General features: G+C 36.7%; 1 protein-coding gene across 5 annotated transcripts in view; it reads right to left on the bottom strand.

The window, feature by feature from the left end:
• Positions 1-21,003, bottom strand: part of SPAG9 (sperm associated antigen 9) — a 140,647-nt gene that overhangs the window by 49,321 nt on the left and 70,323 nt on the right. For all 5 annotated transcript variants that reach the window (XM_069067513.1, XM_069067514.1, XM_069067517.1 and 2 more), the window contains one exon: positions 15,418-15,571. In XM_069067513.1, the coding sequence (XP_068923614.1) occupies positions 15,418-15,571 (154 nt within the window). The remainder of the gene's footprint in view (positions 1-15,417; positions 15,572-21,003) is intronic.

Below are 21,003 nucleotides of genomic sequence, written 5' to 3'. Positions count from 1 at the left end.
AAAATTAGGGTTAAATTTATAAGAATACAAGTCATTCCTCAACTGATAAATGGTCAAAGGATATAACCAGGTAGTTTTCAGAAGAAGAAATTAAAGGTATTTATCATCATATGAAAAAATGCTCTAAATCACTATTGATTAGAGAAATGCAAATCAACTCTGAGGTATCACATCACAGATGTGACTATCAGACTAACATGACAAAACAGGAAAAAGATACATGTTGGAGAAGATGTAGGAAAATTAGAACACTAATTTATTGTTGGTGGAGTTGTGAACTGATCCAACCATTCTGGAGACCAATGTAGAGCTATGCCCAAAGGGCTATAAAAATGTGCATACCCTTTGACCTAGCAATATCACTTCTAGGTCTGTATCTCAAAGAGATTATAAAAATGAGAAAAGGACCCACATGTACAAAAATATAGCAGTTCTTTTTGTGGTGGCAAAGAAATGGAAAATGAAGGGATTCCCATCAACTGGAGAATGGCTAAACAGGTTGTGGTATATAAATGTAATGGAATACTATTGTGCTATCAGAAATGATGAACAGGCAGACTTCAGAAAAATCTGGAAAGACTTATATGAACTGATGCTGAGTGAAGTGAGCAGAGCCAGGAGAACACTGTACACAGTAACAGTCACAGTGTGTGATGACTGAGTTTGATAGACTAGCTCTTCTCAGCAATGCAAGGACCTAACACAAAGACTAAATGCAAAGGACTCATGATGGAAAATGCCATCCACATCCAGAGAAAGAACTATGGAGTCTGAATGCAGAGCAAAGCAGACTATTTTCTTTTTTTGTTTTGTTTTCATTCTCATGGTTCCTCCCATTCATTCTAATTCTTCTATACAACATGACTAATGTGAAAATATGTTTAATAGGAATGTATATGTAGAGCCTATATCAGATTGCATGCCATCTTGGAGAGGGGGAAGATGGAGAAAATTCAAAACTTATGGAAATGCATGTGGAAAAGTAAAAATAAATAAATTAACCTTAAAAAAAAGGTTGGGTGTCAAATAAAATTCATAGGAAACTGGAATGAAAAGTCACCAATTCCAGAATTTCTAAGACTATTTACCATACTTTCCAATTCAATAACATTAACGCTTGGCCTAAATGGGTTCAGCAGATGTACTGTTGTAAAAGCAGAGCTAAACTGCCAAATTCTGGGAAGCAGTTGCAATACAGATAGTTTGGCATATATTGAAATGAGATGATTTTAAAGCAAAGGCCAAGGACTAAGCAAAAGTCAAAAAGGCAAGACAGAATGATAGGATCTAGAATTTGTGCCAACTATAAACCAAAGATAGCTTATAGGCTTGTGGAAAGTATTTATATGTACCATTAGTCTTTATAGTCACACTTGTACACCTATCTAACAAACACTAGGAATACCATCATCCTTAAATATAAAGCATACAACAGAAACTTTCTGAGAGAAAAACACTAGTGACATTAACTGCAATTCTGTATGACTACTAATTACTCCCTTTCTACTTTTCTTGGAAACTTCAATTCAAAGGATATTGAAACAAAACCATCTAAGAGACATTTCATGGGGCGGCTAGGTGGCATAGTGTATAGAGCATCAGCCCCGGAGTCAGGAGGACCAGAGTTCAAATCTGGCCTCAGACACTTAACACAAAAACTAGCTGTGTGAGTTGGGCAAGTCACTTAACCCAAATTGCCCTCCAAAGAGCAAAAAAAAAAGAGAGACATTTCAAAATCTCTCTCCAAATTTTGTCAAATGTTAAGTTAGATCATAACAACTGGAGAGCTAGTCAGAGAGATCATGTAACCAAAAGTGAAAAAATCAAGGCCCAGCAATCAGAATAACAGAATATGAACTAAAAGGCCTGGGTTATAGGTTCTGCCTACCCATCAATTGTTTTTTTCTACTACACTGCACCTTTTGCTCCTATTCAGATGTTGTTCAACTGTCATAAGGAAAGCCTGGCAAAAGGTGTACAGCAATTGGTCCTTAAAGAAAAAAAAAAATCAGATTTTTTTTTTGGTACCAGACCTATGATTTAATCAATGAAGTAGAAAGGCCCCTATGAGAAACTTGTAGCAAAGCAGATCAACAGCTTCTTGGAAACTTCTAGTCTTAGCTGTCTGAGGCACTGAGACAATGAATGGTCTGCCCAGGGCCCCAAGGACAGCATGTGGTGGAGGCCGGTCTGGGGACCAGGTCTTCAGGACTCAAATTCCCACAGGTTTAATTGTCTCCATGGAGATGATGCCCAGCTCTCTCTATTGCCCTTGTATCTTTCCTGAGTTCTAGCTGTCCATCTCCAATCACCAATTAGATATACCAAACTGAATGACCCACAGGCATTTCAAACACATGTCCAAATTGATAGCATTCTCTTTCCTTCAAAACTCACTCACTTCCTTACTTCTTCCAAGAGCACTACCATCCTTCCAGTCACTGAGTTGGAAAGTGTTATTTTCTATTCTTGCACACTTCATATATTCAATCAGTTGCTACATTTCTTGTCATTTCTACCTCCACAACTGCCCTCAGACCTGTCCCCTTCAGTCTACTCACACAACCAACAGCCTAGTTTATAACTTTATCCCCTCTGACCTAGCCAGCTGCAATAACGTTTTAACCTGTCTCAAGTCTCCTTAACTCCAATCCATCTCATATATAGCTAATAAAACAATCTTCCTAAAGTCTGATCATCTCACTCTAACCTCCCCCCACCCAACGTGCCCCCAGCCCTAACACAAACCCTAGTGGTTCTTTATTGTCCCTAGGATCAAATGTAAGCCTGTTTGCCCTTAACAACCTGACCCCACCTAGCTTTCCAGCCTTCTTATCCATTTATTCCCTTTCCTGAGTCTTCAGTCCAGCCAAAATAGCCTTCTGTTCCTTCACATGATACAATATCCAACTCTGGGTCTTTGCCCTATCCATATGCTACCCAAGACAAGAAACTCCCTCCTCACCAGCACCTATTAGGAACCCCCTATCTCCTTCAAGAATCAACCCAAGTGCCACTTTCCTCCTCTTCAAATTCACACACACATACATACACAGGCACACATAAGTGCATGCTGATTCTCCCTAAAGAAGCAAGCTCCTTGGGGCAGCCAGGTAGCACAGCGAGTAAGAGCACAGGCTCCAGTGTCGGGATGACCTGGAGATCGAATCCCGGGCTCAGACACTCAGCACCACACCCAGAAATAACTGGCCGTGTAACCTTAAGCAAGTTACTTAACCTGATTGCTTAAAAAAAAAAAAAGAAGAAGAAGAAGAAGCAAGCTCCTTGAGGGTAGGGACCATTTCACTGTTCTCCTCATGTGCCTATCAGTCACCAATCATGACTTCAGAAGACTGATGATGAAACATACCTCTTGATTCCGCAGAAAAACACAAGCTTTCTAAGAGCTGGGATTTTCACTTTTTTGTCTTAATATTCCCAACCCCTTGGACTGTCTACACAAGAGGAGCTTTGATAAATTCTTGTTAATTGATTCACTCACTGATATTTATTTCTATAACATACTCCTCAAATCTCTCGACTCCTTCATTCTTATCAACACAAAGGGATAGTCACACACTAAATGTCACCATTACCCAGATATGTTCCACACTTCCCTAATTAGAATTCTGACACTGCCCTGTCTGATCACAACCTCCTGTCATTCCATCTCTTCCTATGATTCACCACCCCCAAATCTAATCTTCACTCTCTTTGAGACTTCCAATTCTTCCATCCCTTATCCCAGATATGACCATACTTTCATTCCTTTCCACTATCTACTCAGAAGTTAACTACTTCAACTCTAACCATCCTCTACTTTTGAATCTCTGCCCCCATTTCCTATCTTGGCTAATCTCCTGCCAAACCTCCGCTCCAGATTACTTCCACCATCTACATTCTCTGTTCCTAATAACTGCTGAAAGCAGCTGAAGGAAGTCTCACAACCATGTTTACTAGGTAAAACTGCAAATTCATTTTATCCAATCTCAACTGGGCCCTCATTATCTCAATGAAGAAATAAAAGGCAATTCTTCCATTTTCTTCTAGGCTTCACCTGCTTTCTTCCTCCACCCATGTAGCCTTCTTCTCCCACTGGCTGAGCTCCTCCTAGAATCTCCATTTTGAGAAAATGCTCAGACTAACCATCCTTTGGTCTCCAGACTTTGCCACCATGCCCCTGTATTATATTCTCCTTTCTCCCACCAACCTCCTTCCCCCAAGTTAGCTTCTTTTTATGTATTATATTCCCTCATTAGAATGTAAGCTCTTGGGGGGGTGTCAGAGACAATCTTTATTTTTGCTTGTATTTGTATCCTAAGTGTTTAGCACATAGTAAGCATAATAAATGGAGTCAGGAGGCCCTGAGTTCAAATCCAACCCCAGATACTTTATAGTTGTGTGACCCTGGGCAAGTCACTTAATGCTGATCGCCTTTTTTTAATTACAAAAAATATATATATTTTATTGAGCTAGAAAAAATAGCAAAATTCATTTGAAATACCAAAAAGTGAAGAATATCAAAGGAAATAATGGAAAAAAAAGTAAAGGATGGAGGTTTAGCAGTACCAGATCTTGCTATCTGGTACTGGCTAAGAAATAGAAAGGTAGATTGATGGAACAGGGTAGATATACAATTTATAGCAGCAAATAAATACAGCAACCCTTGTATTTGACAAGTGTAAAGACTTAAGATTTGGGGTAAGAATTCATTATTTGGAAAAACTGGGAAAACTAGAAAGCAAGATGGACAGAAATTGGGCGTAGATCAATATTTTACATCATTTACTGGGTTTAGGTCAAAATGAATATATGACCTAGACATAAAGAGATATTAAAAGAAAATATGAAGAACATGGAATATATTACTTATCATACTTATGGACAGGCAAACAGCTTTTGAGTAAACAAGAGATAGAAAGCAAAGTTTTAAATGACTTTTGAAAAAGAGTACACTTTGAAATATATGAGCAAAAAGCCTAGCATAAAAATGTCAAATGGGCTGTCAAATCAAAAAACATATACTATTAAACACTTTACTATGTACAAGATACATAAATGTTTGTTAGACTTGACTTCCCATCTCACTCACCACAGCTCTCTTCTCCCCTCAGGCCTCTGTATTGTTAATGTATTTTTGCTTAATGGGAAAATCTTTCCCATCCATTAACAGGTCCATGTGACCTGCTTGAGTCACATGGAAGCCTGAGTCACATGAGTGTGGTGGGAGGAGCCTGATGAACAGGTAGAACAGGAAGGGTGGAGTAGAGCCCAGAGGAAATTGGTCAGAGTAGTTAGAGCTGAGGGAGAGAGAGGAAGCAGGCAGCAAGTTGTGAGTGAGAGGGTGTTTGTGTGAAGGCCCTAGCAAGGGGAAAGCTTAGGGATGGTGGTGCCTTCTGCATTGTTATTATGTATAGATTTCTTTATTGCTATGATGAATTTGGCTTTTGGGTGTTGGGATTTGGCTTTCTGGTATGTGAATAAATGTTTTGGTTCTGCCTTCAACATGGAGAGTCTGTTATATTTTGCAATTCAGACTCACACCGGCATATTCATAGCCAGTGCAGGTGCTGTGAATATCACATTGGTACTACATTTTCTCACACCTCCTCTACTCTCTCTGCTAAGGACCTTGCCTCTTGCTTTACAAGAAAATTAAGTCTCCTTCTTCTCCTATTCTCTTCATCTCAAAATCCCTCGACACATTAGGGCCATCTGGTAAGTCAATGGGAGAGCCAGAACTCAAACTCACATGTATCTTCAGAAGCCTCTTCATCCAGTGTTTTATAGCATTAATTTGTCTGTCTACTCTGATAACCTGCAACAGGGACTATGATCAACTGATATAATCACTGACCTAACCTAACATGGTAAAAGTATAGTATGGTGGGGAGGCTAGATGGCACAGTGAATAGAGCATCAGCCCTGGAGTCAGGAGGACCTGAGTTCAAATCTAGCCTCAGACACTTAACACAAAAGCTAGCCGTGTGATCTTGGGCAAGTCACTTAACCCCAACTGCCCTCTAAAAATTAAAAAAAAAAAGTATAGTATGGTTCTAGTGCTGAGAAAATTCAGACTTTTGAAACTTCAGACCAACTGAACTAAAAAAACAATAACAAAACCCTGAATAACAGGACTTGGAAGGGGCAAGTCAAGAATAAGAACTATAAATATCTAGAATTAGTGAATGCAGCCTTTTACAACAATCACAGGCATGGAAGAAAATTATCTAGCTTTTAAATAGATTTTTAGAGTACTCCATGTCACCAGTAAGAGGTTTACTGCCAGGAGGTTAGCCAATAAGTAGTATATATATTTTTTTACCTCAACAACCCAACAAGGCATCAATAAGTGCATTCTGTATCAATAAATCACATTCTGGGGAGGCTAGGTGGAGCAGTGAGTAAAGCACCAGCCCTGGAGTAAGGAGGACCTGAGTTCAGTTCCAGCCTCAGACACTTACCCACAGAAAACACTAGCTGTGTAACTTTGGGCAAGTTACTTAACCCCAATTGCCCTCCAAAAGGCAAAATAAATAAATAATAAAACAAAATAAAAGACTAAGGTCTCCCACTAAATTAATTAATTAATCACATTCAGTAAAATTACAGAATGTGTTAAAATTGTGTCATATTCTAGATCCCCCTGACCTACAATGGAAGAGATAAGCCAGAATGAGATCACTTGAACAAGTAGAGGGGTTAGCCATGGTAAAGATTAAGGCCACTTCTTCATGTGAAATGGGGTGAAGGAGGAAGTAATGGCAGAAGGAACCTGAATGATGGGAAATAAAGTAGGGATAAGATGGTTAAGTGCCTCAATGTTCTCTGTAGAATATAAGGCAAGATTCTCAGATGTGACAGTGGGGAGAAAGAGTCTGAAGAGCAATGAGAAGGTTTAGAAGAGCTGCTGTGGAGAGGGGGGTAATAAGTTGATAGGGGAGGTACAGCAGCATTGCCTAGTAGCAGTGAGGGCCCAGCTGAGGTTGTGTAACATAAATATGCAGGGCACACAGTGATAACAGTTTTGTGATTTCCTCCACATTCATACAGAAACATCTGTGTAGGGACAAAGACCACAAAGGGTAACAATGATAGGCTGAAGACTGACTGGACATAATCGTTAGTTTCCTGAGGATTAATTAGGCTATCTTCCAGCAATAATTTTTCAGTTCTTGTCGTTGTTACTTTTTTTATCATACGTTACTTGTGCTTCAGTATGAAGGATCTGTTTCCTATATATACAGACACACATGCACACTTGACCACTGCTGTCAACAAATGAGACTACATCTAAATTAATACTTCTCCCAAGTAATTTACACACCACTATATCTCCCTTTTACATGAGGAAATAAGAGGCAGAAAACACACAGGAAATATTTCATATCGCTTTCACTGGTAATGCTCAAAATTTTTCCAATGGCAAAAAAAGAAAAACCGTTTCATTTCACTTCCATATTTATTATTAAAGTATATTTTACAAATTATTTTTGTAATATTCATGTGGCATTTTTGTGGTTATTGTAAATGATGCTATAAAATTCTCAAAGTTAAAGTAACCTCAAGAAATTTAATTGTTTAAAAATAAACTCCATTTGATGATGTGAGGGTTTTTTTTTAGGAGGGTGGTAAGGCAGAGGGGGAGGGGGTAATACTGTAAAAAATAACAATTAGAGGTTATTATAATATTCCCCCAAATTTAGGAACTGCTAACTGAGTATTTAATATTTAATTATGCTGATGAAAATCTATTTAATAATAGTAATCAATCATTGTAGAGCAGTATGAATAAAGTCCAACTACTATATACAGATTCAAATAAGAAAATCCAGCCTAATAGAAATCATTTCTAAACTTGTCCAAATAAAGCGGAGAAAAAAACTGTCTTAAGGTGAATGTAAGCTCTGTTCAGACATTTATCTTTTCTGTATGCTAAGCACATCTACACAAGAATGCAGAATGCATTGCCTATTAACTTGACACACAAAACCTAACAAATCAGTCTCCTATCAGCGGTTCTGCTGAAGCAATTCGAGGTCAGCAATTTTTTAATTTCATAGAAGATGCAGATAATATTATTTAAGTATATGTTAAACTCGTTCCCTTTTGCCAGTCAACTATGACTTCTAGACAAACAATTTGAAAACATTTCATATACTTCACTGAATGGCTACAATAAATGAAAGTAATGGTAAAAAAAAAAATTCAAAGGTCTTAGCAATAACACCTATTCTTTATTTTAGCCCTTTCTCCTATATTTTGGTTATAACTAAGAAATGCTACAAATTTCCAAGGGATCAGCATCAGCTTATTGATACTGCTAAAACACTAAGATTAGGCAACCCAAATGAGTAATGGGATTTTGCTTTACTATTTTCTAGACCTTATGATTTTAAAATGTATTAATAATCACATAAAAGAAAAGTTCACATTAAAAGGGCTCTGCTCTCCATTTGGAAAAAAAGTTAATACAAAATGGTACATAAGTCATTTGTCTATCATTTGCTGCTGGGTTTTGTTAGTAGTAAATATGGTTAATTTTATATCCTGCAACTTTCCTGAAGTTAACTGTTTCAGCTAGCTTTTTAGTTGATTCTCTAAGTTTTCCAAGTATATTATCATATCATCTGTAAATAGTAATAGTTGTTCCCTCATTGCCTTATTTTTATTCTTTCAATTTCTTTTTCTTGTCTTATTGCTATAGGTAGCAAGTCTAATACAATCTGAATAATAGTGGTGAAAATAAACATCATTGCCTCACTACTAGGAAGGCTTCAAGTTTTTTACTGTTAGAGATAATATCTGCTCTTGGTTTTAGATAAGATACTACAAATCATTTTAAGAAAGATTCCACTGATTCCTATGCTTTCTAATGTTTTTAAGAGTACCATATTTTGTCAAAAGCTTTTTCTGCATTTGTTGAGACAATCATATGATTCTGTTGGGTTTGTTATTGATATGTCCCATTATACTAAAAGTTTTCCTCATATTAAACTAGCCCTGCATTCCTGGTATAAATCCCACATGGTCATTGGTCACAGTGTCTGATCTTTGTGATATATTGCTATAATATCCTTGCTAACATTATTTAAAATTTTTGTACTGATATTCATTAAGGAAATTAGCCTATAGTTTTCTTTGTTTTTGCTCTCTGGTTTAGGTATCAAAACCATATTTATGTCATAAAAGGAATTTGGAAGGACTCTTTTACCTATTTCTTCAAATAGTTTATATAGTATTGGGATTAACAATTCCTTAAATGTTTGGTAGAATTCACTTGTAAATCCAGCTGAACCTGAGGATTTTTCTTAGGGAACTCACTGATGGCATACTACTCTGCTATAAGAATGACCAGCAGGATCGTTTCAGAAAAACCTGGGAAGACTTATATAAACTTATGTAAAATGAAGTAAGCAGAACCAGGAGAGCACTGTGCACAGTAATAGCAATATTGTAAGGATAATCAATTGTGAAAGACTTAGCCACCCTGATTAGAGACAATAATCTAATACAAGTCCAAAGGACCCATAATGAAAGATGCTATCCACCTCCAGAGAAAGACCAATGAACTCTGAATGCAGAGTGAAGTATACCTTTTTTTTTTACTTTCTTTGTTTTTATGGTTTTATTTTGTGTTTTCTTTCACAATATGGCTAATATAGAAATATGTTTTGCATGGCTTCACATGTATAATCAATGTCAAAGGGCTTGTCTTCTCAAAGAGGGGGGAATATAACTGATATCAAATTGTCTTCTCTATGAAGAGGGCCTATATCAAATTGTTTGCCTTCTCTATAAAGGGGGTGGAGAAGGAATTTGGAACTCAAAATTTTTAAAAATGAATGTTAAACATTTTTAACATGTAATTAGGAAATACTAACAAAACTTAAAAAAAATTTTTAAAAGATAATATTACAAATTATTGGATGGGGTAAAGTATTCAAAAAGGAGTAAAAAAAAAAGTCAGAAAATGTACTAAAAAGCACCCACTAAACAAACGGGGAAAAAATTACAGTGAGAAATTGGAGGACAGCTTAAGATCAAATTTTAAAGAATGTTATTTCTTCCAAATCAAAAGGCAATCCAAGTCAAAGATAAAAAGTACTCAATAGAAAGAATTTTACAAAAGCACTAGCTTAAAGGAAATGAGATAGAAAACACTCCCAAGCACTTCACTGATTTTTCTCTTTTATCTTTCTACCTAATAGATGTTCAGGGTTACTTTTTGCTTTTTTCTTTCATTTCTTTTAATGATAATTTTAATATGCTAAGGATGGGAGGATGCTGTAGGAGGAGTTTTAATCTGTTCTTTTCTCCCACACAATGAGGCACTCAGGAGATTAGTTTTACTTTCAGCAGATTACAGCAATTGTTACAGATATTGTTGAGGATACTTTAAGAGTCCTACCTCTCACAGCAAGTTGAAGCATCATCAGCAGGGTTAAGATACTCCAAAGAAATAGGGAGGGTAATCCTCCTATCCCCCTGGGGATGGTCTCTCCCTCTAAAATTGGTAAGACCCAAACCATAATGTATATGATGGCTGAGAGAAAGGGGAAGTACAACTCTGAGGTTATGAAACTGAGTTATGCAGAGTATGGTGGTACAATAAAGAGAAATAGAGAAGTTTGGAGGAGAGGTAATTTAGTGAGTAAATAATGAGTTCCATTTTGTTTTAGACACCTTAGGTTTGGGATGTGTAGGCCATACCCATGAACAGAAACAAGAGATGCATATCTTGTATGAGGAATAACAAGTAGGATAGAATGGTTAGATTGTAGAATGTGACAGGAAGCCGTATGTAAGAAATCTAAAAAGGTAGGGGAAAGGATCAGATTATTAAATGATTTAAATGCCAGAGAATTTTTGTATTTGATCCTAGAGGTTAGAGGGAGCCACTGGAGTTTACTGAATAGCAGTGTGATGTGGTCAGAGGTTATTTTGGAGAAATCACTTTGGCAGCTATGTAAAGGATAGAGAGAAGTGAAGAGAGTCTAATGAAGGAACAACTTCAGGTGGCTATTTTTAATAGCCCAGGCAAAGAATAAGAGTCTGAACTAGGGTGGTACTTGTTTGATTAGAGAGAAGAGGAGGTATATGATGCTGTATGGTAGACTGGCTATATGAAATGAGTAAAAGTGAAGGGTGGAACTGAGCATATCAAGGTTAAAAGACTACCTGACTGGGAAAAGGGTATAAGAAGTTTGGGAGAAGAGGGAAGTTTTAAGAAAAAATTGAATTCTATTTTGGATATTTTCAGCTGATATGCTTATGGAACGTTCATTTCATAATATCCAAAAGATAGACAGCAATACAGGAATAGAGTTCAGGAAAGCAATTAGAAAGATAGAGATATATAGATACAGGAATTATCAGCATAGAAATAATAACTGAAGCTAGAGGACCTTATGAGATCATCAAGAGCAATGCAGAGGAAGTTTCAAACAGAAGGGAACTCAGGACAGAAACTTCAGGAATACCCACAGCTAGCAGCTGGGCCATAGAGGAAAGTATAGCAAACAAGAATGAAAAATGTTCAGACAGGAAGGAGGAGGAGGGGGAGACAGTTGTTCATTTTTCTCAGAGTGAGCTTATGCATTTTTTGCCATTTGTTAATTACTTGAAGATATGTCAATATGTATTCTTTACAACTTCATCTGAATATACCTACTGCTGAAATGCAAATTTCTATTATAAAGTCAGAGAAATAAAGAACTTTGTATTAACTGTGAAGTTACTTGTGTTGCCAAAATCTTTTTGTATCAGTTTTAGCTCTTAGTTCCCTTGGTTACTGCTAGTCGAAAAATGTTTTGTTTTATTCTTTCAAAGTATTTTAGATCTCAACCACTTCAAAGAAAATCTAGGATAACAAAATTACACTGAAAAATACTTGTCTGAGACTTCCTTGCTTAAGGCAGAACATATACATATAAAATAGGTTGCCACTTCACAACACACAGTTAAATGAAAGAGTCCTTGTACAGAATATTAGAGCTAAACCTTAGGGATCTAAACCAACCCCTCATTTTACACCTAAAGAAACTGATTCCCAGAGGGATTAAGTGACCTATCCCAAAGGCCACACAGCTCAGTAATGGTTATTTTAAATAATCAAGAAGTAGGGCCTCCAAAACAGATGTTTGTCTCAATGGGTAAGTAGAATCGCTGTTCAGAAGTCCAAAAAAAAAAAAGTCTGCAACTAAAAAAAGCAAAATAATACAAATCTGCCAATATTAGAAACATTTTATGAAGCCAGGAATCACAGACACTCACTCTCCTTTTTCTGTTTCGTTCATTCTACAATGTGAGAAGATTGCTGCTTATTCCCTTTTCATAACATTTACCAGGGCAGGGTAGCCATCACCCCATACTGGGGTAGCTAAAGCCCCAAACAAACTGGTGGGAAGTCAGGATACCTGGCAATTCTTTAGTGAGAGACAGTCTGATGATTTCTTTTGGAAAGTCTGTTATTGACCTGCTTTTATCTTTTCCAGTGAAATGCTATATGCTGTGAATATGTCAATAAAGTATGAAGTGTCAGAAAAATTTCTTTTAACACATATTGCAATTACTTTTTTTTTGCCACTGCTGAATATTTCGAATACTGCATCACAAAATGATTACTGTACAGAAGATATATTTGTTGTATTAAAAAAATTTCTTTAGGGGCGGCCAGGTGGCTCAGCGAGTAAGAGCACAGGCTCTAGTGTCGGGATGACCTGGAGGTCGAATCCCGGGCTCAGACACTCAGCATCCCACCCAGAAATAACTGGCTGTGTAACCTTGAGCAAGTTACTTAAACCTGATTGCTTTAAAAAAAAAATTTCTTTATTCATTTTGTAGGGTGGGATGTAGCCCAAAGGTGGGAGAGTAACACAGGACTTCTGTTCCTGCCTTTTGGTAAGGATCATAAGAAGATGCAGTCAATACATTTAATCTATTTCAGCAAAACCTTCAAACAAAACCACGATGGATCAAGAGCAGGCTGTGGCAAGGCAGGATAAGAAAAACTGACTTAACAAAGTGTTCCCGGTTTCCTGGTGTTCTTTCTTCCTTTGAACTGATCTGGAGCAACTGGCAACTGCACTTGCTCTGAACAAACTTAGATAAGGGAGGTGGGAAAGGGAGAAAGAAGGTGTCAGCCTTATAATGGAAATGCAAATTTAAAAATCTTCCCTGCCCCTAGGCCCTTTGATAGGCTTAAGAGACTCAGAGAACCTTTCTTGATTTGAAAATATACTCTGCCCTCTAATAGGCCGAATGAGGTTATTACATGGAGCCTGTGGCAGGAGGCTTGGTTTTCAGGAATGCCCACACCTTGATGCTGTGTGATTGGGCAGCGGGTCAAGAGGGTGGTTACATTGTCTGAGCCAGAAGGCTATATAAACCCTGATGGGAGGCTTTGCTTTGGGGCTCACTTTGAGAAGTGTTGTGTGATTTGACCAGATGAGACCCAGATGTTGATGCTTCCCTCTCTGGTAACTGTGATTTGGTATGGATGTAATGGTTGGACAGTTTGGAAGCCTGTCTGCTTGATATGTTTTTCTGTTTTCTTATAACTTCTGTCTATATACTCTGAAGTTCGGGGTGCTGACTTTCCCCTGAACAAGGCAAATGATATGTTTGACTGATTAAAGTAAGCTTGTTAACCCATTTTGAGTTGCTTTGCTTTAGCAAAGCAGATCCAAGAACCTGTGTTGGCAACCACCCTGGGGATGCTGGCGTGCTTGCTGCTACAAGACTTTACTTTCAAAAAGTATTTCAGAAAGAATCACACCACAACATCATCTTCAAGAAAAAAAATATTTATCAAGCACATACTAGTATCTGAGCTTAGCCAATGATTCTGAAAGTTTCTGCAAGAGAATGTGGGGAGAAAAAGACATTAATTTCTTAACCTTTTCATTAAAAAAACTTGTAAACAAACCCAAATCATCCACCAAAGGCGCTCCTGAATTCTAACTAAGAAGGTAAGTAAAATTATTACTAATATATATTAATGTTTATTATAATATGTTTTAAGTAAATTTAATAATATGGTCAAGTTGTATTTTACACATTTTATAGCTTATATTACACTGGAACCCTTAGCATAATTGATATGCACACTACATATATGAACATTTTAAGGAACCTGAGGCATAATAACAGAGGCAATATGGTATAATGCAGGGGTGTGTGGGTCAAATCCTGTACAGTTCAAGAACTAAGAATAATTTTAAGTTTTTAATAAATTTTAAAATGTAAAATTTATTTTAGAAATATATATGTATTTTAAAATGTAAAAACCATTCTTAGTTCTCAACCTAACAGAAACAAGCAAGAAAACTTGTAATTTGGTCTTCTGGCTAGATTCTGGCTAAGAGTACTGTCATGCAATAAAATAATACATACTCATTGTAAGTATGTGACATCTATGCTGAAATGTATCCTTAAGAGAACATTAAGCAGATAACAGCATGTATACACTAACTATGTAAACTCATATGAGGTTATCTGGAATATACTGAAGTTTAAAAGGTCTGGCCTCAAACCCTGCCTCTTGTTACCTATAAGTTATGTGACCAGGAGCAACTCTCTTAATACATGGGCACTACAGGGAACTCTCTAAGTCTATAAATTGCAGAGCAGAGGCACATATGCATTGTCTGGGGGAATTTCCTCCTACCCAGGAGACTGCCTGATCCTTCTTTGTGTCCTAGACTCTTTTGGCAGTCTAGCATAGCCTATGAACCTCTTCTTTTAATAATGTTTTAAATACATAAAATAAAATATATAGGATTATAAAAGAAACTAATTCTACTGAAATACAGTTAACAAAATATTTTATTAAAAAAAACTTAAAACACTTCAGATCCCAGATTAAGAAGCTCTGTCATGGGGCAGCCAGGTAGCACAGCGAGTAAGAGTACCGGCCCCAGAGTCAGGATGACCTGGGGATCAAATCCAGGCTCAGACACTTAGCACCCACCCAGAAACACCTGGCCGTATAACCTTGAGCAAGTTACTTAACCCTAATTGCTTTTACAAAAAACAACAAAAGAAGAAGCTCTATCATATACTGGTAAAATAATAGGTCAGGATACTGAGGTAATCCTATTCCTATATAGGATATCACTAAGCTGAATATGTATAATATATTTATATGTATAGGTACATATTGAATGTGTATGTATATATGCATGTACATTAATAATAAACAGAAGCACATCTTAAGTTGTAAGGCATTTAATGTTAAGAATGTTTTTTTGCAAATTTGCTTCAGTTCATAATAATTTTTTTAAAACTATGATGTTTATATGAACCTGGGTAAGAATTACTCAATCAATGAGTAGTTATTAAAATTCTTAAAATATACAAATAAAGGGGTGAAGTAGATGCTGGGCAGGGAGAGTTAAGCAAAACAAATCTTACCTTAAGGCTGGTATGAGAACGGGGTTGGCTTAATTCTTGGAATTTCCAATGTTCTGATCCTGGTGTATCAACTCCTTTCTGAGTATCAGGGGTAAGCAGTCCATCTCCTGCAGGCAGTGGGAAGATTCCTAATGATATAGGGCGCTGTTCTTTTCTGTTTTGGGGGAAAAGTTAGAGCTTTTAATACAATTAGCTAAAAAGTAATGAAATTGGTTTTGTGAGGGTCAAGTGGTCTTTGTTCATTATTTTATAGTTAGACCTAATGACCTTCAATTACACTTCATTACCTATATAAAACTATTAAATATATCTGTGGACAGATTGGGGCTGTGATAGGTCTCAAATATCCTTCTTTCAACTGCCTTTGGTTTTATTGAAGAAATTGTTCTATAATTTTATAATGGGTATAAGTTTACAAAGAACCAATAAGAGTTTTAATTAAAAAATTTATTTTATTTGGTAAATAATTTATTTAGTTTTTCATTATTTAATATTAATTTTATTTAGTAAAAAATTTATCTCTTATTGGTTCTTTGTAAAGTTTAGTTTCAGAAGATAAATCTTAATCCTAACTTCTCACCTTAATACTCTATGCTGTTATGCTGCCCCTTCGCTAGCTGGAAAGCTTCAAATGTGGAACATTATTATGGCCCACTCTTCTTGGACACTGATTCCATGCACCAAATATTTTCTCTTCCCCTCTATGGAAAGGGACTAATTCTATGTTTCATTGACTCCACCTAGTCTAGTAAACAATTTCTCATCATCATATTAGTAGGTAGCAATAATCTAATTACCTAACCAGGTAACACATTTACATTTAATAAGGACTTTGTGGAAGCCAATGTTTGAGAATGAAGAAAAATCTAATGTTGAGATTTTCAGGAATCATGTCAATTGTGTCAGCCTGACGAGAGGTTTTTCAGGTAGACAGATACTACTAAATCAAGCAATGAATACGGCTTCCTAAGAGTAAGGCTAGCCCAAGTTATATAAGGCTCTATTAATATAATTACCAATGTTAAAAATTATGTAAGCAATAATGAAACATAATTTCTCCTTTTCTTTCAAAATAAAACTAAAACCTACTCCAAAGTAGGATGCTACCCAAGTACAGTACTTATTTTCTGGAATTTTTCTTTTTCCTCTGAAAACAATATTATAATGAGCCACCTTTATCTGAGTGCACAGTGAATGTGTCTTCCACCTATGTCGGAGAGTTAAGAGGTACTAAAGGAAAATTACATTGTCTGTCTCTTGGAGGTTAAGAGATATTTACACTCCTTTGTATATGGAGTCAGAGATCATTGACCTTCCTCATTATTTTCAGCAGTTTACATCTTAATTACTCTATTTTTTTTTGAAGGGGAAGGGGAACCTAATGATGATAAAATGTATATAAAAGTACCTTGTAAAAAAGTACTATACAAATGATGTATTATTATGATTATAATTATTGTCAATTAGATTTATTAGATACCATGGACACCAACTCTATTCATAACCCTAATAATATATACTACTTTTACAAGGGGAATTTACAAGGAAGACTATACAATACAAGGGAACCACCATAATCCTGGAATTATAAATTAGAACAGAAGTGGGTCATAATGGTTTTCTATGCTATAACCCAAATTATTTAAAGATAAGCATTAGGATGGTATTATCACAAATAGATGATTAGTAGGGGAGTTAGTAAATAAAACATTAAATAGATGTGTTGGTAAACTAAATGGGAACAAGGCTGATAAATTAGGGGCTGCTAACATAAAATTTAGATTTCAGTAAAGCATTTGCCAAGATCTCTCATGTTATTGTTGTGGACAAGATAGAGAAATGTGATCTACATGGTAACAAAATTAGTTAGATTCAGAAAAAGTCTAGACCCAAAAATTATAATTAATGGTTCAAATCAAGTAAGAGGGAAGTTTATAGTATAGGACCCAAGGGATCTGTTGTTTAACACTCATCAATGACTTCAACATAGGAATAAAAGACGTAATTATCAAATGTTCAGGTGACAAGACGCTAGGCTAACACATTTAATGACACTGGTGCTGAAAAAAATCTCAATGTGCTAGAAGGTTGAATCATTAATATTTATTAGATAAAATTTAATAGAGATAAATATAAAATTAAGTACTTCAGCTCAAAAATTAATTTCACAAACAATGGATGAGAAAAGTATGATTAGACAATGCCTTGTGTAAAAAAGTAGGGGATAGTTATTGAATTGCAAGCTCAAAAATAAGTCAAAAGTATACTATGGCTGTGAAAAAAAAAAAAAGCTCATGTGATCATAGGCTGCTTTCAGAGGTACAGCATCCAGAATGAGGGAAGTGGTAATTCTACTGCACTCTGTACCCTGCTAAGAGTATTTTATTTGGTTCTAGGTATCAGATTTTCAGAAGGACATAGACAAATTATGCCATCTCCATAGAAGAATGACCAGGATGGCAACAAGGGGATTAGATAGATTGAATGGGGAATGTTTACCTGAGAGAAGGAAGGACATGCCAGTTGTCTTTTAAATATTTGGGGGCTATCATATGGATAGGGGATTAGGTTTGTTTTGTTTCATCCCAGAAGAAAGACAGGCTTGAGGTAGGGACAAATTTCCAGACAATAAAAACTCTTTTTAAAAATTACATGCAATGGCTACCAAAAACTAAGTGAAACAATTAGCAAATTCTGGAAAGTTGCAGGATATAAAATAAACCCTTACAAATCATCAGCATTTCTATCTATTACCAACAAAATCCAGCAGGAAAAGACAGGGAAATTCAGAGAGACAGAGAAAATAGCCATTCCCCAACTGATAAACACTCAACAAATATGAATAGGTAGTTTTCAATAGGAATAATAATAATAATAATAGGAAAAATTCGAGCTGTCAATAGTAATTTTTAAAGGGTACTCTAAATCTCTAACAATTAAAGAAATGCAAAATAAAACAGCTATGATATACCACCCCAAACCTATCAGATTGTCAACACTGATTTAAAAAACTGGGAAAATGACAAATGCTGGAGAAGCTATGGGAAAACAGGTACTTTAATTTATTACTGGTGGAGCTGTGAATTGGTTCAGCCATTCACTGTGCATATCCTTCAACCCAGTGATACCACTACTGGGGCTATATTCCAGAGAGATCAGATAAAAAGAAAGACTTATATGTACAAAAATATTCATCTCAGCTCTTTTCAGGGTGGTGGCAGAAAACTGCAAACTGAGGTGGTACCCATCAACTGGGGAATAAGTTATGGTTCATGAATGTGATGGAATATTATTTTGCTATTAAAAATGGAGATAGTTTCAGAGAAACATGAAAAGATTTATATGAACTAATAGCAAAGTGAATTTAGCAGAACCAGGTATACAGTACATACAATGATAATATGAAGACACACAACTTTAACTTAAGAATGCTGATCGGGCGGCCAGGTAGCACAGCGAGTAAGAGCACCGGCTCCAGTGTCAGGATGACCTGGAGATCGAATCCTGGGCTCAGATACTTAGCACCCACCTAGAAACACCTGGCCGTGTAACCTTGAGCAAGTTACTTAACCCCAATTGCTTAGAGGTGGCCAGGTGGCTCAGCGAGTAAGAGCAACGGCTCCAGTGTTGGGATGACCTGGAGATCAAATCCCAGGCTCAGACACTCAGCACCACACCCAGAAATAACTGGCCCTGTAACCTTGAGCAAGTTACTTAACCCCAATTGCTTTAAAAAAAAAAAAAAAAGAATGCTGATCAACTCAATGACCAGTCAGAATTTCAGGGGACTTGTGGTAAATCATGTTACCCACCTCCAAGACAGAGAGGTGATTGAGGAGCACAGATGAATGCTTTTTTTTTTTTAATTTTTGGACATGATCAATGGGGGAATTTGTTTTGCTTGTACTGTTTGTAATGGATTGTGGTTTTTTCGCATTCTCAGTTTGGAGGACGAAAGAAAGGAGAGAGGAAGAGAATTTGGAGCTGAAAATAAAATTGGATTTAAAAAAATAAAAGGAGGGGTTGAATTAGATATTCAACTAAAGTTCCTATCAGCTCTTAAAAAAAAAAATGAAGCAGCAGAACCGGTAGTAATGGGTTTCCCTCTTACTGTAGATACTGAAGCAGAGACCATTTGTCTGGGAGATAGTGGAAAAGATTCTTCCTCCGTATCTCTTACTTGAGACTGTCATTCAAATTCCTCCTTGAATTGCACCACCCCTAAGAGGTCTAATCAGACTACTTGGGGTCTGTTGGGGGAATCCCAATCTTTGCATATTATGTGTCAACCTACTTGAAAAATCAATGCCAGGTTGGACAGAGTCCAAAGCAAGAAGACCAGAATACAAGGGAGTTTGAAGCAATCACATATGACCATTAGTTAAAGAACTGGGAATACTTAGCTTGGAGAAGTTAATATATGTCTTCAAGTACAGTGATGGGTTTGTATATGGATCAGATGTGTTCTGCTTGGCACCAGAGAACAGAATTAAGAACAACGAGTAGAAGTTAAGCAAAGGCAGATTAAGGAAAATCTTCCTAAGCTATTAAAGCTATTCAAAAGTAGAATGACCTTGGAAGGCAGTAGGTTGCCCTTCATTAAAAGGTCTTCAAGGAAAAGCTGGATGACCAATACATATGCTGTGGAAAAGATCATGCTACTGATATCTTAGTATCATATCCTATCAAATCCATCCCCCAACTGAGCCTTCCATATTTCTGCCAAGGGCACAACCATTCTTCCTATCTCCCAGGTTTTTAACCTTGGCATTATCCCTGAATCTTATTCACCTTCACTCCACATTTCTAATCAATTGATCATGCTGTTTCTATTTCTGCAACATCCCTTCCATCTGATCCCCTCATCACCTTTTGCCTGTACTCCTGCAAAGGCATCCCTAGTGAGTCTTCTTCAAGTCTTTCCCAGCTCCAGTCCACCCTTCACAGAGCTTCCAAAGTGATTTCCTTAACTGCAGAACTGGCTGTGTCGTTCCCTCTACTCCAATGACTCCCTTTCATCACTAAAATTGAATATAAACTCCTCTTGGGGTTTTAAAGCCCTTCACAACCTGGAACTTATCATTCTAAAGACATCATATAATTGTGCCCCTTCCTTCACTCTACAATATATTCAATCTGGCTGTCTCATCGTACTTCACTCATGGAACTTCATCTCACTCACCTCTGAGCCTCTGCACTGGCCATCATTGCCTTAAGTCTGGAATTCACTTCTTCCTTTCATAGAATTACTCTCTAAGGACAGCTAAGTACAATTTTCATGGTGAAGTCTTTTCTGCTCCTCCTGACAATGCCTATCCTCCATCTCTCCTCAACTTTGTTAAACTTAATTCTCTTATATTTGTTTTGTATTCAAACCTAAGAGCTCCGTATAACAATCAAATGACAGATCTAGTCCCTTTTCCTATCTCTCCTGTGTACATTCCTTCTGTACATACTCATACATTCTCTCCCAGGATAGAATGTAAGCTCCTTGAGAATAGAGATTATTTCATTTTTTGCCTTTACATCCCCAGCACTGAACATTGTCCCTGGGACACTGTAGGTGTATTTTAATAAATTCTTGTC

The sequence above is a fragment of the Petaurus breviceps genome, unplaced genomic scaffold (genome assembly GCF_028583685.1).
Source record: "Petaurus breviceps papuanus isolate PSGF00001 unplaced genomic scaffold, PetGlider_PUasm1.0 90750, whole genome shotgun sequence".
Lineage (NCBI taxonomy): Eukaryota > Metazoa > Chordata > Mammalia > Diprotodontia > Petauridae > Petaurus > Petaurus breviceps.
Note: the sequence above shows the minus strand (reverse complement) of the source record. Positions and strands in the feature narration are given on the sequence as shown.